At 41.0% G+C, this 15553-nt stretch overlaps 3 protein-coding genes across 10 annotated transcripts; 1 reads left to right on the top strand and 2 right to left on the bottom strand.

Moving 5' to 3' along the window:
* Positions 1-124: 124 nt before the first annotated feature.
* Sbds (SBDS ribosome maturation factor) lies at positions 125-1153 on the top strand. The gene is made up of 2 exons (XM_017173300.3): positions 125-332; positions 412-1153. Exons 1-2 carry the CDS (start codon positions 202-204, stop codon positions 1037-1039), a joined length of 759 nt encoding a protein of 252 aa, XP_017028789.1. The 5' UTR covers positions 125-201; the 3' UTR covers positions 1040-1153.
* A 253-nt stretch (positions 1154-1406) lies between these two features.
* On the bottom strand, positions 1407-3641 carry Ist1 (IST1-like protein). 8 transcript variants are annotated; one of them, XR_011445026.1, is made up of 6 exons: positions 3359-3641; positions 2567-3284; positions 2180-2230; positions 1953-2024; positions 1814-1876; positions 1656-1723 (listed from the first exon to the last, which is right to left on the bottom strand). XR_011445026.1 is itself a non-coding variant. In XM_017173370.3 (5 exons), the coding sequence occupies exons 1-5, from the start codon at positions 3538-3540 to the stop codon at positions 1493-1495; spliced, it is 1245 nt and encodes a 414-aa protein (XP_017028859.1). In that variant the 5' UTR covers positions 3541-3641; the 3' UTR covers positions 1407-1492. The 8 variants fall into 8 exon arrangements, 7 of the variants coding, with proteins under 7 accessions (XP_017028859.1, XP_017028861.1, XP_017028862.1 ...); XM_017173370.3 differs by lacking the exon at positions 1953-2024 and having other exon boundaries at positions 1407-1723; XM_017173372.3 differs by lacking the exons at positions 1814-1876; positions 1953-2024 and having other exon boundaries at positions 1407-1723.
* A 299-nt stretch (positions 3642-3940) lies between these two features.
* On the bottom strand, positions 3941-11514 carry Rsph3 (Radial spoke head protein 3). The gene is made up of 4 exons (XM_017173208.3): positions 11176-11514; positions 5315-5405; positions 4820-5235; positions 3941-4759 (listed from the first exon to the last, which is right to left on the bottom strand). The coding sequence occupies exons 1-4, from the start codon at positions 11373-11375 to the stop codon at positions 4240-4242; spliced, it is 1227 nt and encodes a 408-aa protein (XP_017028697.1). The 5' UTR covers positions 11376-11514; the 3' UTR covers positions 3941-4239.
* Positions 11515-15553: the final 4039 nt, after the last annotated feature.

The raw sequence follows: 15553 nt of genomic DNA, 5'->3' as shown, positions 1-15553 counted from the left end.
AAATTGAGAAATATGTGTTTTTAAAAATAAAATATATATGAAAAATATAATAATAAGAAAAATGTATCTAAATAATATAAAATTAGCCCCGTACCATCGATAGTGACGAAAAACTATCGATGAAGGCTCAGAAAGGGAAAAATTCGATACCTCGATAGTACCATTGATAGGTTCTGCATAAAAACAAAACAAAATAACAAAATGTCAAAAATATTTACGCCCACGAATCAAATTCGACTCACAAATGTCGCGATTGTGCGACTTAAAAAGGGAGGCAAGCGATTCGAGATAGCCTGCTACAAAAACAAAGTCCTTTCCTGGAGGAACAACAGGTAAATTTACGAAATTCCAGCACGTGTTGTGATGAAATATTAAACTAGAAAATTATGCGTAATTTCCTAATAACTCCAGCGAAAAGGACATCGATGAGGTCCTGCAAACGCACACAGTGTTCACGAACGTGTCCAAAGGACAGGCTGCCAAGAAGGACGAGCTGCAGAAGGCCTTCAACAAAACGGATGAGACCGAGATCTGCAAAGAAATCCTGAGCAAAGGCGAGCTCCAGGTCTCGGAGAAGGAGCGCCAGAGTGTCCTGGACACGCAGCTCAACAGCATAGTCAACAGCGTGGCCGCTCTGTGCGTGAATCCAGAGACTCGTCGCCCCTACTCGTCCTCAATTATTGAGAAATCCCTAAAGGATGCCCACTTTTCCGTCAAGATGAACAAGAACACCAAGCAGAACACACTGGAGGCCATCAAGATGCTGCGGGAGCACCTGCCCATCGAGCGATCGCGCATGAAGCTCCGCGTCAGCTTTGCAGGCAAGGAGGGTGGCGGTAAGCTGAAGGAGGCGGTGGTCAAGCTGGCCAACACCGTGGAGCACGAGGAATGGGAGGAGGCCACCCTGCATCTCACTCTCCTCATCGATCCCGGCCAATATCGTGTCATTGACGAGCTGGTGAGGAACGAGACAAAGGGCAAGGGACTGCTGGAGCTGCTCGAACTGAAGGAGGTGGTGGAGAGCGAGGAACTCTTCTAGGAAACACTGAACTATGAAGAATTTGATGTAAATTGTGGCTTCTTTTGTTGATATTTATGTGAAACATAAAGGAAAATACTTTAAAATATATAGGGCATCAGTTTTTAAAATCAACTTTGAAAAAATGTTATAAAATTTGACTTTTTTTAATCGATTATATTTAAAACATTTTAAAAACTAAAATTTAAAATACATTTCTGTTGATTTTTAATTGATGTTTTTATAGTTTTGATAATTTAAACTTTTCCAAAATTATATTTAAAGTAGCAATACGGTTTTAACAATCAAAAACTTAATTTTTCATATAGAAAAAAGAGAATATAACAATTTAAGGGGAGGATATATGCTTGCTAAAAGTTCCCTGACATACAAATCTATGGATATTATTTATATAGAACAGAACGGAGATTATTTGTATAAAATATATAGCTTATGGAAGGAATTTCCTCCGCTTTACTTCCGCTTCTTGAGGTTCTCAAAGCGACGGGACAACTCATCGAAATCAATCTCATCGTCGTCGTCCTTCTTCTTTTCCACACCCGCTGATGGGACATCCGGCAAATCGTTGGGTACATTAGGCAGCGATGGGAAGTCCAAGGAAGCCGGCGGAGCACTGGGCTGCTGGGCAGGCGGATTTCCCGGCGGCAGCTTGGATCGAGGTTGAGGTTTCGGTTTGTTGGCATTCTGTGAAAGCAAATATAAACAATAAATTAACAAATTCTTCTCATAATCATTTGTAACCCCAAAATTAAAGGCCCAAGTTTATGTCCTGACCTGCAGGTTTACAGGATTAATCGAGGTGTAACGCGGCGGCGGATCATTATCGGGTTTGGGGCGCTGTCAGGCAAAAATTAAACAAAACAAAATGCAAATCATAAATAAAAACGAGGCCATAAATGATCAAATAACCAACATCCGAGACAAGCAAACTGATAACACAACGGGCAGGCGGGCAGCAAAACTATGAATCACTTGGATGACTGGACTTACAGTGGATACACGGGCACAGGCACAGAAGACATCACACAGATAGACAGAAAGAGAACCCATAGAAGCGGTGTACGTTTGTTTAGTGGATGTGGTAAGACGATAAGCAAGTTAGTTTTGGTTTTAAGAGCACACTACACCGAAATAACCTACCAAGATGTTCTCATCCGGGCTGCCGGAGTCATCCGTAGTGTTCGATTCACGCTGCAAGACAATGGGGCCAAAGAAATACATGCAAAGACATGCGAAAACTTGACTAAAAATTGTTACTTCTAAAAACAGCTGTGATTGGGGTTAATGAAGCGTTTAAAAATTAGGTTTTTTTTTAACTAAAAACAAACAATTTTGTGGAACTACAAAGTTGTAGATGAAATAGAAGAAGGGAGAGAGAGAGTATAAGAGAAAATAAAGCCTAGAATTTACTTTAAAAGCTTAACCCCAACACAGCTGTCTTTTAACTAAAAGCATTTAGCATTTTCTTTTAAAAAATAATTACTAAATAATGAACTTATCACTTAAAAGTCTCAAAATAATATTTACATTGATAAAGTTGGTGTTTAGATCCTTCTCCTCTGAGCATTTAGGAGGCAACACAGCAGGCGACGCCGGCTGATGCGGCGGTATGTTGTAGGCAAACGGCGGTGGTGGCTGCTGCGTGGGTGGAGGGACAGCACAGGCTCCCCCTCCTCCACCACCACCACCTCCTCCGAAAGGTGGATAGTTAAACGGCTTGTTGCTGGGCGGCTCCGGCATTTGGGGCAACGGCGGCACCTGTGGATATCCTATAAAACCCATCTGCGGCGGCGGCATGCCTCCGGGTCCTCCACTCAGGTTATTCTTATCGGACAGATCAATCAGGTGCTGCTGTGGCGGCTGATCCTCCTGCATGACCTGTGGATCTGGCTCATACTCGATGTTGTAGTTCTTGGCTATGGCTATGAGGTACTTCTCCACCAGCAGCTTCGGGGGCGCCTGCAGCGTGAGCTTGTGCATCAGTTTCTCCGAAACGAAATGCTCTCCCGTGGCAGTGCGCGAATGCTCGGCGAACTCCGGCCCGTATTTGCTCACAAAGATGTCCGAAATGACCTTTAGCTCGGCAATGTCGCTCTGGAGGCGGGGACACACCCACACCAGGCTGGCCACCGGCTCGGCAATGCCTGTGTCCAGCTCTTTCATTTGCGTGATGAGTCCGAAGCGGGCGAGCAACAGGTCGCAGTACATTTCCACCATTTCCATGGCTTCCACCAGGTAGTCCTCCCTGCAGAGAAACGGGAGTGCAGTGAAAGGGAGATCCTTGTATAGCTTATAATTCCACCAAACCCCGCAACATACCTTATAATGTGCTCTACACGAATGCGAGCCCTCTCCGTCTTGCCCGTGGCCAAGTAGTCGGCAATCTCCTTCCTCGATTTTTGCGTCAACTCCGCCTTCTTCTTTTCCAGCAATTTGAGGCGGTTAAGAGCCAATCGAAGATTGGTCTTCAGCTTGTTGTAGTTGGGGCCGCTGGAGAACATTCTGAACGTCACCTTTGGCAGGTAAATTACTAATGAAAACAAGAGATTTCGCCTTGTGACTCATAAACTCGGGAAAAAACAATTGGTTTCGTGACGTCACGGGAAGTAGTGTGACCAGACAGCTATTAATTGTTAATACCAACTATCGGTTCACGAAATTGGCGCAGCCAGACAAAGCGAGGAACATCAGCATTTTTCTTCATTTTCAACGTTTCAAGCTATTTGCAACATTGTAAGGAATGGGTGGCCAGTCCATTTTCTGCAGAAAAACGCTGGAGAACTTTGAAAAAGCCTTGAGACTGGGTCAATGACCCGCAAGAATCCTTGTGTCAATGGCGTTGCCATACTGGACAAAGAAAAGGCTGCCATTTCATTCGATAAATTAATCGAAAAAGTGGGATTCCCCCGCGATTTTCGGGTTTCCTCTGAGCTTTATTCGTTGAATTTTTCGGGTTAACACAAAAACCTTTAACAATTGTGGACAATTTGCCGTGTCTTTCGTGTCGCCGCCGCCACTGTGCTGTTGTGTTTGGCGTCCGGCGAGTCCTTCCAAGCCGCCAGACACAAAAACAGAGGTGCGAGCGCACAACAAGCGTTCCTCGAAGTCGTAGCGGTACTTTCGCGTCGCGTGTGTAAATATCGTGTGTGTTTGTGTATGTGGAATCAAAACTTCAACTAATCTTGAACGAGAAATCAATCCTAGAGATGCGGTTCTGGAGCTGGTGGCGGGGGGCACTCTTCCTCCGTCCCCGTTTCGCAGGGGCACGCCTCCAGCTCGTCGACCATGCAGCCCTCCTCCTCGCAGACGTCTGGCGGTCCTGGCGATGGCTCTGACTCGGCGTCTCGGTAGCCGGCATAGATCTCGGCACGCTGCTTGATGATCTCCTGGATAATGGCCGTGAGGATCTCGCGCGAGTCCACAATATGGCCAACCTCCTCGGCCACCTCGGCGGATAGCCAGGGGCAGATGCTCTTCATCAGCTGCTCCTTCTTGACGGCATCGCTGGCCGGCTCGATGTTCTCGAGGACCTCGGGCACCAGACTGGCAATGTGGCCTTGGAGCAGCTTGGCCGCCGTCACGCTCTTCTGCATCTCCTCGTCCAGTTCCTTGGCAATCTTGTCCTGGCGCAAACGGCGCTCCTTCTCAGCCTGCAAGCGCAGCTCCTCGGCCTCCAGGCGGCGCAGCTCGGCTAGCTCCGCCTCGCGTTGCGCCAGGAATCTGTGGATGCGTTTAGTTAAAAGTTAAATCCTGGAAGGAATCGTTTTTTTGATGACTCACTCTTCCTGCTTGCGCCGCAGACTCTCTAGTTCCATCTCATGGGCCACCTCCAGCATGCTCTGTTCAATGCAGGCGTCCACCAGGACATCGATGATCGGCTGGGCCTCGGCATCGAAGTGGAAGAGCTCACCGTCTCCGATTTCAGTGCCCACATCCACGCCCACCTTTGCGGGAACAAATGGCGGTGTGGGCGGCTTCTCCAGGAACAAATCTGTTTGGGTATCCACGTTGAACTCTGGCGGTCGTTGGACCAGCTTCTCCAGATACTTTTCCGTTTGGATCGTCTCGTGTTTGCGTCCCTTGACTGGCGGTGGTGTTCCCAGGACGTTTCTCTGATTGCGACACTGCACCGTCCGCTTGCGAAGCATATTGCGGCGCCTCAATTCGGCGGCCTTGTCGAAGGGATCCACATCCGTCTGGAGGCGTCAACAGAAAAGTGGATTAGTCCCGGGTCAGGGCTGACAGAGAACTGAGAAAATGCAGCAGGATATTTACCACCAAGGAGGCGTTGCCGAAGTTGCTGCCCTTTATGACGCGACGGTCGTACATGACGTTCTTGTAGGGCTCTGGCGGCGGCACGATGGGTCTGTGGAGGAGGAGGAGAAGCGCAGAGAAAGGCAGAAGAAGCAGGTGAGAAAGCCATCAATTAGTAAACCTCGACCCAGTTCAACAAACTCCCACACTGGGAGAAATAGTTATAATCCTTATAAAAGAGCTTAACGGTTGATTAAAAAGATTAAAAAAGTTATTTTTGGACTAAAATATTATAAAAAATATATATAAATATATATAAAGAACAAATTTGGAAAAAATACCTCCCTTCAGGGTATCCTTAATTCGGTTAGAAGCTTAAAACTCAGTCAAGGAGTCATTTTCGACCCTATAAATCATATATATTCTTGATCAGCATTAACAGGCGAGTCTTTTTAGATATTTTCGAGGGAAAAAATATTTTATAAATTTTTTTCAAATTTTTATATTTAGAAAATTGCCAAAATATTGCAAAAAAATTTAAAATTGTTTAATATTAAATTTAGTATGCCGATTTGTTAAATTAATAAAAACTAACACAGTGCTGTTTTCCGATTTAAAATTACATCATTTTTGGAATAGTTATGATATTTTTAAAATTCGAGGGTATTTAAATTTTGGCTTCCCGAATTTTAATTAAGACATTCAAATAATAATTATGCCTTAAGATCAAAGCTGATCTTAAAATTTGTAATTATAAAATTTAAAAATTCACTTAAGATATTTTCCATTACCAAATAATATTTCTATTTTCACAGTGTACTATTTGTATTTATATTTTCTGTTACTCTTTTTAGAAACCTTAAATCTGTTGCACTGCCAAAGTCGCGATAACCATCAAATTTGTGCATTTTCTCAACGCCCTCGCAGGCCGCTTGTCAAGTCATCTCCGATTCGAATCAATTTCCCAAAGTTCACTACACTTTTGGGTCAAATGGCAGAACTCCTACGCCCAGCGTTAAAGCTTTAAGGTTACAAGACAGAGAGAGAGTCCAGTCGGTGAGTAGTAATTTATGACTTGCTAATCTTTATGTATAAGAACGGCCAAGTAAATGGGGGAATTACATACAGTACATACACATATAAGGTAACATTCTCAGACATTGCAAATGGGAAGAACTTGGCACCTGAACTCGTGACCTATGCAAATTTTTCAGCCACTTTTGGCCCACAAAACAGGAAGTCACATTGAAGTTACTGGCTAACAAACAACAACGACGACGACGATGTGTTTCTCTCTGGGTCTGGGTCTAAAGACCGAAAAGGAAGACCAATCTGGCTAAAGGAGTGGGGGGAGCTGCACACCCTCTCAAGCTCTATCCTCTACCCAGTAGGGTCTTCCTTATGTCCTATTAGTCAAACGCTTCTATGGCCTTCTTATTGCCACTTTGAATGATATTACATATTATTCTATTAACCCTTTTTTTTTGGTCTCATTTGCCAGAATAGCTTTCCATCATAGGTGTCCTTTTTTTAGTTGCCTTTTTGGTGTGGTAATTGAACTTAATTTCCCTCCATTTGTGGCACTTTTTTTTACTCCAGTTTTTTCCTGGACATATCCCTGCCCTTTGTTGTTGTTTACGAAATCTTGATTTAAATTATTTAAGCTGGGTTCGTTAGGGAATATAGAATATTCTCCTTTGGCACGACACATTCGAGGTCCTTTGTTCGCATGTCCTTTTTTATGCAAGGCGAAACAAATGTAGTTTTCCCGATACGAGAATGCGCTAAATAAATTAATCACATCGCTTGGGGGAATTTACAATGTCCGAATGTTATTGGAAAAACATTTCTAATTGAATTGTTGAAGAGTCAATGGGAGTTTTTAAATAATTAAATTATTGGGGAAAGGATAAAGGGTAAAGAGCTTAGCTTAAAGTAAATGTGGAATACCTTGAAATAAATTAGTATACTTTTTTGGAATGAAATTATATTAGAAAAATTTCAGAGATACCAAAAATATCTTTAAAAACACTAAATTATTTTAAAAGTAATCTTAAAGGATTAACCCCTTGAAAATATTAAGTTTTATAAAAATCTTCAAGGGAGACGAAACCTTTAAGGAATAATATATTCTTATACATTTTCTAATTTAAATATATTTATTAGAGATCTTTAGGTTAAGTTTTTAATATAAAATGTTGAGGAATTCAGCAGAAATCTATTTCAGATTTTAAAAACACTGTTAAGATATTGCCTTAAAATATTTCCATCCCTGTTTTCTAAGTTATTAAATTTAAAAGCATATTTTTGAGATAATTCCAATATTTTTTAAAATTTTTTATCAATAGCTGAGGCTTTTTTTATATAAAGATTCTCTTTAAATGAAACAAAAAATACTTCTCTAGCTATCAGAAAACCCCAAAAGGTCAAACTTATACTATAAATAATATATATTACATGTTTTTTTGACCAAAATTAGAACTCTTTGTTTCGTTTTAAAGCCAACAAATACATTTGTAATTGAATTGTTAAGCTGTCAATCGATAAAAGGCCAGTAAGCGGTAAGCTGTGGGGAGCCTGCCGCTTGATTCTGGTGCCCCCGCCGGTGTATATTTCTCATTTGAATTTATGGTAATATATTTTGGCCCACTTTGTGCTGTGGTCAGTAGTTCCCCCTTCCATGCCACCTGCCCCACTTGCCCCATTCGCTTGGGGTTGGCCTTTTTATTACCTCTTGTCGCTTTGGTTGCGACTCTGCTGCAATTGCTGTTGGAACTGCGCCTTGGTGATGTGCAGGCCACCGGCCAGGGATTGCGAGGAGTCTTGGTTGGATTTGGAGGCCGCCGCCGTCGTCGCCGCCGCCGCAGCTGTGGCAGCTGCCAACGCCGCCGTGGCACGCACTCCATTCAACCGAGTGGCTGTCACCTTGTGCTCCCTGCTCTCGCTTACTGGCGGCTGCGGCTGTGCCTCCTTGGAGTAGTAGCTCTGCAGGATCATGGGATACGAGGAGTAGGCGTAGACATGCCTCCGCAGCATGGTGGCCGGGATCATTTGGACTTCGTGCGGCGGTGGCAGGAAAATGCCCTGCGGCACTGTGGTCTCGAAACGCGGCCGTTGTGCCATTGCGTTGTCTAACCAGGCGCCGGAACCGGCACTATGACTGCCACCAGCGTAGTTCTCCTCCGGCGCCAGGAAGCGCAGCTTCTGGCTCAGCTCATCGGCAAAGCTGCGCACTGGATCCTGGTTGCTGCGTGAAAAGAAGGATCTAGCGGGGGCCTCTACATGCTCATGATCCCGATCCCGATCCCTGATCCCAGCCGCTTCCTCGCGGCGTATGGTGGGCCGCACGATGGCCTGCTGGGGTCTTGCTGCTGGAAAGGAATCGAGGTGTTCCTGCTCCTCTGAGGGCTGATGACGCAGCACGGAAAAAGCGTTGGTCACCACGTGCTGGAAATTGTAGGGGCTTTGATAGCGCTGGACGTTGTAGGAGTTGGAGTTGTAGTTAGAGTTGTAGTTGTTGTAGTTAGAGTTAGAATTGGAGTTGGAGCCACGTCCTGGTGCGTAGGGATAGCTGCTGGCAAAGGAGAAGTTCTGCACACGCTCTGGTCTATTGTTGGGAAAGTGTTCTGGATCTGAGTTGGGTGCTGGGTGCTGCTGCTCCGGCTGCCTCGCCTCTGGCATGGTCTTCTTCTCCTCCAGTTTGTCCGCTTCGGTTATCCCTGCTTCTGCTGCTCCCACCGGTGGCCACCGGTCGCCTCGTTCATTATAAATAGCCACCACTCGCTCTCACACACACACACACCGCGCAAAGAGTTCCGAAAAAGTTAATCAATATTTTTTCCACTATTTTGTTTCGGTCAGGTGTTGCTCGCTCGCTCGCTTGGTTCTTTGTTGGGTTTTCACGGCGGAACACCACGTACCGCACGGTTCGAATGGCAAACGCCAAATGACCAAAGGACTCGCAGGACTCGAGCTCGGACCCGGTTTCGAATGTGTTTCGGCCCGTGGTCAACAGTCGGACGGGGGCACTTGGAGAAATTGGGGGTACTTAATACTAGGAATTATTTCTTAAAGGACTTTAGTGATTTAAAAACAATTGAAATGCTGCCTAAAAGTATGCTATGGAATATTTATCCATGCCATTTATGTTTTGTTTCTATAAAGTCAAGCATATTATCATCTTCACAATCAAAATTATTAATTAATTATTCATTTATATTAACTAACTTTAAATCTTATTTAATTTACTATTTTTCTTCGAGTGTCTCTTCGGCTTTACATCGTAGTTTGGGGGCCTGACCGTTGGCAGGTGTTGCAATAATAATGCGAACTGTTAACAGGCGGCGGCCATCCAAGTTCCCAAGAATTCTACTTTGCATAAGAGCTTGGTTTTTTTTCCCTTGCCTTGCCAATTAAAGGTTTTACCTGGTAGTAACTGGTGGGACCTTGAATTTTATTCGTTGGTGTCCACATTTCCGCTTACTTTGCTTGGGAGATGACTTCACGCATTTCGCGGGCTGACATTGAAATTGGAGGTGGGTGGTGCTTTAGTTCTTTTACTTGGAACTTCTACACCCGGCTAATGTCAATGGCCAAGGTCAATCGTTTGAACCTTCCTGATAAGCGGAATTCTAGGGAGCTTACTGAGCATAATTAAGTGGATTTCTAGGCACTCCAAGGAGGGTGACCAAGTGGTAAAGGTCAGGGAGTAGATGCATATGAGAGATTATGGTGGACACCTATACTTATTTTGAAGCTTTCTCATTACTCATTAGTTTTTGAGATCATCGAAAGTTGTTTGGTGACCTTAAACCTTTCCAAAAATTGAATTAACTTTGGAATAATTATCTTGAATTTAAGGGCTTCTTAATTGACCTTAATTCCATTTTAACTTTAATAGAAAAATAACTTAGCTACAACTTTATATCCAGACATTAAAGTTGTCCTTTATTTTTATCAATTTTTACGATCATCCTTATTGTTATTTGACCTTAATCCGACCCAAAAAGTCCAGCCCCAGTCATTATCTTTTAGATATATGTATATATTTTTATGATAGTGCGTCAATTTCTAGTTTTAAGCACTCAACGACTTGCACACTTCTCGTAATTTTCCCTTCATCATTCCACAACCTATATATACTCTATATTCCTTTTGTTCCCTTTCGGGACACGAAGGTTTCCTTTTCCGTTCACACAGAAATTGGTGGCCGTGGGTTCGCGTGTCCTTTGGCTAGGCCTTTGTATATTGACCATCGCACTGCGCCGCGAACATGGCCAGCGTTTAATAATTTATTTACGCAATTTATGACTTTCGTTTTTTGGTCTTGGATTCCATTGACCCCAAGTTAGGGGGGAAATCCCTTTCTGCAAGCGTGACAGGGACTGACAAGGACTGACAAGGATTAAGATGTGATATTTGAACGATACCTGTTACTTAATTTCGATTGATTTTTTGTTGGTCTTGAATTTATTAATGACAATTGAGACAGTTGAGATTTGTTGTGTTATTTAATAGGATATTTTTTGTTTTATTTATTTACATATGTATAGGTTTAAGTATAATATTTTTGATATCATATTTGTAAGCTTGGCTTTAAAAATCTCTCATTAAAATCGCTAAGGATCTAAAATCAACTAAATATGTAATTAAAAGTATGCAATAAAGTATTTTAGGACCCAAATTGCATCTGTTATATTTTGTAGCATACTTTTGAATAGAATATCAGACTGATTTTAAAGCTTCTTGCAGCATTGAACTTATACATACTTAATTTATACCATATTTTCTTTAATAAAAATTCAAAAAATATAGCCCACTTTCCCTATCCCCCTACAGGGTACCAAAGAACATTCTTTGGGTGTTGTCTGTTTACTACTCACTTGGGGCAACCTTTGATTTTGATCGGCTTGGGCTGGCTGGCCCACCAGAAGGCCTGCTTGCAGGGTGGAGCCGGGCACGGGGTATCCTGCCACTTGAGCTGCATCTCGGTGACCTCGGTCCGATTGATGAGGAAATCCATGCCCGAGCCCTTGCCACCGCCACCGTTGGGCTTGTAATCGCGCTTGGGTATCGTCGGCATGTTGTATTTCACTTTACTGCGGTTTTCGAGTGGGTTTTTCGCGTTTTACAAAAAATAATATTTAGAATTCGGGGGGAGAGAGGTACGGCCGCTGTCCGAAATTATGTGTAAAAAAGTATTTCTATTGAATGACACATTTTCAAAGCACTCTTGGTTTTTTCTATGTTAAATTTGAAAGTATTTTGGGTAAGATTATTATTTATTTTGATTTTTTAGTTGGGTTCTGGTTGTTTTTTTGCTGACTTTGGGCTAGAATTTGTATCCAAAATAAACAACAACGGCGGAATTTGCTCAGTTGCCATGGGAATTCAATGTCGGCATTGTTAAACTGTTGCTGTGTGGGGATGGGTTTCCCAGCAAGGAGAGAGGTTGAGGCTAAGGATTCAGTTGTAATGCGGATTATTCGATAGATTTAGGGGATTTCTTTTTACGTAAAAAATCGGAATTATTTGGGTTTAATTTACAAATTCTATGATTTTTATTGGGTACTCCCAGGTCACTCAACTTCTCCATATATTTATTATTCAGAACTGATTGCCTTTCAGTGTGGGTTTATCTATTTATATATCTCTTAATCAAATGGAAACCGAAGTAACAAGTCACCGAATTTACTTCAAGGAGCTTTAGCTCTTAGCTTTAAGCTTTAAGAACGAAGTTGTAGCTTTTTTATTTTTTAAAACCAAAGATATATTTTTTAAATATTTTTATTTAATTAAAGTTTGGCACATTTAGATATAATTTTTTGTCTTGCTATAACAATAAGAGCAGAATGTTAAGGGTTTGTTCTTAGCTTGAATAAATAGCTTAATAGCCCAAAAACTAACCTCTAACTGAGAAACATGGCTAGATCGATTGGACTGATGATGCTGATCAGTAAAATATACCTTAAGGAGTCGAAAATTTCTTGTAATAAAAGCCAAACTTAAACTTGATTTTTTTCAAAACAAAAATAATAAATTATGACCTTTTTTTTTATTGTTTGTCTTTCAGATATTGTAAACAATTTTTTTTAATTGTTTAAATTGGTATCTTAACAGTAAATGTTAATATAATGTAAACTGCTTTACCACCGTTTGGACTGCTTGTTTGCCGAGTGTGGACTGGTTTTGGACTGCTTAGCCACATGGACTGCTTACAACATGGCAAATAAACAAGCAGTTAACTTTAAATTTAATTATTTAATTTTAACTATTTTAAATTTAATGATTTAAATTTAATTATTTTTGATTTAATAAAATACACTTAAATTTGTTAAAATAAAATTATAAACAAAAAATTATAAAAATGATATGAATGAAATAATAAATTCAAAAACCAGCAATCAAGAGTTTAAAAATATATTTTTTGAAAATAACTTAATATATTCACATAAAAAAGTATATTATTTGTATAAATAATAATAATAAATTCTATTTTGGATAGGTTGCCTTCTATATCATATCTGAATTCGGTCCCATTAATTCCTTAACTTTAAAAATGACTCGAAAGAAATAAATTTCCCCATTCATTTATCAAATATAGAAGCTAAATCTGCCTTGCTATCCGTTTAATCCAATTGCAACTGAACTCCGCCCCGAAAACCGAATCAAATTTCCCCGGAACGTGTCATTTAATTGCATTTTTCCAATCCGTATAAATATCTGGAGAAGACTATCAAGTGATTGTCAATTATTCCCCTCAAACACGACATCCTTTGTATTGTTTAGCTTATTATTCATTAACAAACAGCGTCGAAGAGGGAACAAAACTGACTAACAATGACTTGGCTGTCAGCAATGACATTTCGTTTTCATGCGGGGGTGATAATTGTCAACTTTTGTGACTAAACAAACGATCGGACGAACCCCTTCCGTCAGAGTTCCCGGCTGCCTAATAAGATCACTGGGATAAGGGGACAAGACCATGACTCGACTTCTGCTCACTGTTTAAAAGGATGCTTACCTAATGATGCCCACACACACACTATCAGCAAGGCGACGCCAGGAACCGATCTCTGATACGGTTTCTGCCCGGTTTCTGCGAAGGTCTGTTGTCAAACAAATCATTTACAGATCCTGCGTAGGCGGAGGTGTGAGCTGCAATTTTCCCAGGAAAACTATATGGCCGAGATTTGATTAATTTATTACCCAATTTCCAAGGGGAAAGTGATCTTCGGAGGCCCTAACGGTCGAGGATCGTAAAAAACGATCTGTTGGGAGAGAGAAACAATTGTAAAATAATCTGCGGGCTGCCGTTTGTGGGCTTGTCTTTATTTTGTTTTTTTATAAGTTATTTATGTGTGGAACTGGCGCCATCGTGGAAATAAAAATATAGATTGAGTAAGGCTGTGAAAATAAAGGTTTTTTGATATATATATTTTGCTTTTATTAAAATATTCTGCTGTTAAAAAAGCTGACAAAAATTGGGGATAATAAAATTTATAAAATCCATTAGGGGTGATAAATTATTTCTTATCAAAGGTGTTTGACAGTTTTTTAAATAAATTGTATTGTGTTTAAATGATTTATTTTGTTTTTAAGCAATGCTAAAAGTTATCAATATTTATTTTTAAATTTTAAGCAAAAGTATAATGCAATAAAAATATTGAAATAATTAAATTATTTGTAAGCTATATAAATTACAATTAAATTTGAATTTTTTATAATATTTAATTTAATTTTTTAAACATTATTAGAAATAACTTTTTTATAATATTTAATTTAATTTTTTAAACATTATTAGAAATAACTCCTTAAAAGCTTAGAAAACTTATGTATTAATAGGTACATAATAAATTCAATTTTTGCATATAAAAACATCTTAAACTTTGATATTTTTCAAGCCTATCTTCAAACAGTTCCCTATCTCTGAAAAAATACCTCTTCTTCGATTAATTTATTAGCCAAATATTTACCAAAAGAATTCAATAATGTTCGTGAGGTAATTTGGCATACAAAACCCGAGTTAAATTGACAGTTAATATTTATTTACAAACAGCGAGTACCCCGACCCACCCCCTAGCCTCTCTTTGATAAACAAACTCAGTCAAATTAAAATAAATATAACAATTTTTCTACTAATGACAAGCCCCATATATATTATACATAAGAAATGCAAAACACGCAAACATTTTGTGACTGTTTTTTGGGGATACAAACGTAAACGTTTGCATGACTGAAATATTTCCGAGTATTATTGATTGCCGACATTCTGGGCACAAATGGCTCCTTAACTTCACCGGAGTGGTATAGTTGGGAGCAGCCACTCTGCTGACAAATGTGCGAGGTAAGTGAAAATGTGTTCAGAGTTTAGTCGGTTAGTCAGACATTAGACCCCCGGATAGCGACCCCTTTGGTGTGTGCGTCTAATTTGCATTGGGTCGTTCGGCCGGGGAGTTGATAACAGCAAAATCCGCCGTTTGTTGATCGCTTCCAAGCTACACGGCGCGGAATAACTTAAGCTTTTTGTTACCTTTACACACTCGCACGAAATAGAAAATGAAATAAAAATAAAAACGCGATCGTCTGATCGTCAAAACAACAATGAGAATGAACAATATAAATGGTCGCATCGGAATTGCTAATTTGCTTTTCAGTTCGGTTGGTCGGTTGGTCGGGGTTTTGGCTTGGGTTTGCCTTTGGGTTTCGTTTCTCTCTTATTTCTTTATATATATAAAAATATATACACGTGTGTGTGTGTTTTTTCCAAGGGCCAAGCCCGGGTTCCTGGTCCGTCTGACCCTCCCTTTTGGACCCCCAGTGGACCCCAAGTCGATACGATTGATTTTTGTGCGACATTTTTGACATGCGGATGTGCCATGTTAACGACTCGGACAACTGTTCGTTCCAAGCTTGGGGTTTAGGTTTGGGTTTGAGTTCTTGGAGTACAGCTGCATTTGGATTTGGTTCCCGAAACAAATCCTTTTGCACATTTACAATAAATTGAATTTGACCAATGCTGTTGCGGTTCCATCTCCCTCTCCTTCTGCTGCTGCTGGCGAAAACCGCAGGAAATTCGTCGAATTTGCCATGCGGTAAAGCTGGAAATTCCTGCCAGCCAGGATTTCAGGAGCAGCAGCTCCGTTCCGAGTCCTTTGTGTGCGTCGGCGTATGCATAATTGATGCGAATGTTTGCGGCGTGGTTCGGGCTCAGAGGCTCAGGCTTAGGACGATGCTTTACGAAACCAAAAACCATTCCTC

Source organism: Drosophila kikkawai, chromosome 3L, assembly GCF_030179895.1.
Source record: "Drosophila kikkawai strain 14028-0561.14 chromosome 3L, DkikHiC1v2, whole genome shotgun sequence".
Lineage (NCBI taxonomy): Eukaryota > Metazoa > Arthropoda > Insecta > Diptera > Drosophilidae > Drosophila > Drosophila kikkawai.
The sequence above is the reverse complement of the archived record's forward strand: the minus strand, read 5'-3'. Positions and strand labels throughout refer to the sequence as shown.